Here is a 2,970-nt window from a genome sequence, read left to right as displayed (position 1 = left end):
AACATCGCAGCATTGTGCAATGGCGTCTGTCCACACTTGTCTGTAGCATTCACATCTGCACTATAATTTTCCACCAACTGCTTCACTACCTCCAAATGTCCAAACACCACAGCCTTGTGCAAAGGTGTATGTCCACCCAAGTTTGTAGCATTCACATCTGCATTATGATTTTCCAACAACTGCTTCATTACCTCCGTGTGTCCATTCGATGCTGCACAGTGCAATGGTGTCTGTCCAAACTTGTCTGTAGCATTCACATTTGCACAATAATTTTCCAACAACTGCTTTAGTATTTTAACGTGCCCTTTTGCAGCAGCATAATGCAATGCTGTTCTTGAAATTTTATCTTTAGCATTCACATCAGCGCTATAATTTTCCACGAGCAGAATTATCACATCGTCATGACCATGCTCCACTGCAAAATGCAAAGGGGTCCTGGAAAAATTGTCTAGCACATTCGGCCTCGCGCACAATTCATTAATTAGCAACTTGACGGTGCCTATTTGCCCATTCCTTGAGGCATAGTGAAAGGGGGTTTGCTTGTATCTATCCCCCATATTCGCATATTTCTTGAAATCTTCTCGAAAATTCTCAATAATGCTAACATCACCGTCTTGCAAAGCCAGATGAAGAGGATTGAGATCTATATCACCATACTCATTGGAGGAGAGGCGTTCTAAATACCATGGGTGAATCGAGTTGATGTCACTAGCATTTTTCTCATTATACTTCTCAAGCGCTCTAATCCAGTGATAGTGTTCGTCCGAGGTTAAAACGTGAGAATATGTATATGCCAGTTCAGATATAGCACTGTGATCGCCTACTTTCGCAGCCTCTCTTAAAAGTTTCACAGCTTCATCAAATTTCTCAAGACGCGAGTAAACAAAATCAAGGTGGTGAAGAGAGGAAAGGGTGAGAGTATTTTCAATACCAAGCTCCTTTTTACGGATTGAAAATGCCTTTTCTCCATGTACTTTCGCCTCCACAAATTGGCCTTTCATTGACAATACATACATCATATTGCTCTCAGACCTTGCTGTATCCAAGTGCTCTTCACCATTTGCTTCAATTGAACTCAAAATTGCAAGTTCAGCGAGCGCCTCAATATCTTCAAACTGTTCTCTTCTCGCAAGAAATATCACCGTAGGGGAAAGCAATAGGGTTATATCTGCTGCAATGGTAGGTGTTGTATATAATTTAGACTCAGTATACCTTTTACACTCAAAATATTGTTGGAATAAATGTTGAATATGTGGGGTTAAAGTTTCCATGATCCTCCGATGGCCCTCGTTGACAACTCTATAATTAACGGGAACTTCGCATCTCAGTGTGGCTATGAGCTTTTCGCACCATTTCAACTTTTCCTCATAATTCATGCTCAAAAGGAGCACTTTCTGAACTAATCGATGAACGGATACGCTGTCTTTATATAACTTTTCAGTGTCATTTCCTTTCACGCTCAATTTTCGAATGTAAGAGAACTTCTGGAGTTTGTTGATAGCTACGGCTAAGAGTCGCTGGTGCCTTTCGGCGGAGGGTTTATTAGCACTTGATACTTCAGTATCGTCGATTATGGTGTGAGCATGTTTGTATAATAGTTCGAGTGGGATATTATCAGGATATAACAATGCGATAACCTGAAGAGATCTCTCCGCTATTATGCCGATATTGGGGCTTTCATTTTTAAGCCGAGTGAACGTGTCTGCACACACGGTCAAAATTGTTTTTCCATAAGGTGTTTGAGTCAGCTCCTGAATATCGCTTGGTGACAAGTCGTAGAAATTGATGAAGTCCATGCAATTCCTCTTATATTGGGCACAAAAGTCCTCAATGGAAGTATCGAATTCCCTCATGAATGCCCCGGCCAAATCAATAGCAAGCGGTAGGTATTCAAGTTCTTCTAGAAGTTTTAATGCGCAAGTCGGAGGCGTTCTACAATCTTCTCTGAGCAAAAGTGTGAGTGCAGCCTTTTCATCCATTTTTAGCTCATCTAGATTAATAACGTGACCTCCTGTTGTCCCTGGGTTGCCATTGCGAGTAGTCATCAAAATGATTCCTTGGCCATCTTTGGGGAAATAGTTTTTCTGCAAGAAATTTTTATCAGACTTGTTGCCCATAGAAAAATCATCTGCGTTGTCATAAATAAGTAACCACTCTGTATTGTTCTGTAGCCACAAGATCATGTGCAGAGCAGTTGTGCTTGTATTCGCGGTGGAGCTCAAAACTCCAAGTAGTTCCGCCATTTCTTTGAAACTATTCTGCAAGGAAGTCTCATTGTCAGCTTCTAACCAAAAAATATACTGAAAATTTTCCCTGGAACGGTAGCAAAACTCGAGTGCGATTTGTGATTTTCCAGCCCCACCCATCCCACAAAGAGCAATTGGCTTCCGAAACTTTTGTTTCATCTCTAACGCAACGGCTTCATTCAGCTTCTTAAAAACTTCGGGGCGATCGACAAACCGATTATTTCGAACTGATTTTGGCCAAAACACGTTGGAATCTTTTCTCTGAAATTTCTAACTTTGATTAGAGAAAAATTTCACATATGCTAAAAGATAACATCTAACCATGTTACTATGAAGCGCAAAATTCCGTGAGGTATTTCGGTCATTCGTGTGAAAGTTAGAGCCTGCTACAATTAAAAGTGATTTAAGTGATTTATATTTCTCCATGAATGAAAAACATATATACAGGTTGCCGAAAAACTGTTGCAATGATATGTCATATTTCCTATATTAATTAATTAATCAATAGCTACCCTAGAAGAATGGATCGGAATATTATTGTAAAAATGTACAACATTGAGACTAGTTTTATTAATACGTGATATCCATGTTTAAAAAAGAAAAACTATAATGCTGGGAGGTTAAAGTTGGAAAAAGTGTTGCAATGTCCTTTACAGATATGCCACTTATATAGACAGTTTTCACAAATTGCGTATTGCACTCTTTTTTACTAATATTTTGTGTG

At 39.5% G+C, this 2,970-nt stretch overlaps 1 protein-coding gene across 1 annotated transcript in view; it reads right to left on the bottom strand.

Annotated features, from left to right (window-relative positions):
* VTP21DRAFT_2976 (uncharacterized protein) overlaps nt 1-2,243 on the bottom strand; it is a gene marked incomplete at both ends in the record, with an annotated part of 3,038 nt that extends 795 nt beyond the window's left edge. The window contains one exon of the mRNA XM_069393227.1: nt 54-2,243. Coding sequence (XP_069249586.1) covers nt 54-2,243 — 2,190 coding nt within the window. The remainder of the gene's footprint in view (nt 1-53) is intronic.
* Between the last annotated feature and the right edge of the window lie 727 nt (nt 2,244-2,970).

This window comes from Calcarisporiella thermophila (genome assembly GCF_041956535.1).
Source record: "Calcarisporiella thermophila strain CBS 279.70 unplaced genomic scaffold VTP21scaffold_16, whole genome shotgun sequence".
NCBI lineage: Eukaryota > Fungi > Calcarisporiellomycota > Calcarisporiellomycetes > Calcarisporiellales > Calcarisporiellaceae > Calcarisporiella > Calcarisporiella thermophila.
The sequence above is the reverse complement of the archived record's forward strand: the minus strand, read 5'-3'. Positions and strand labels throughout refer to the sequence as shown.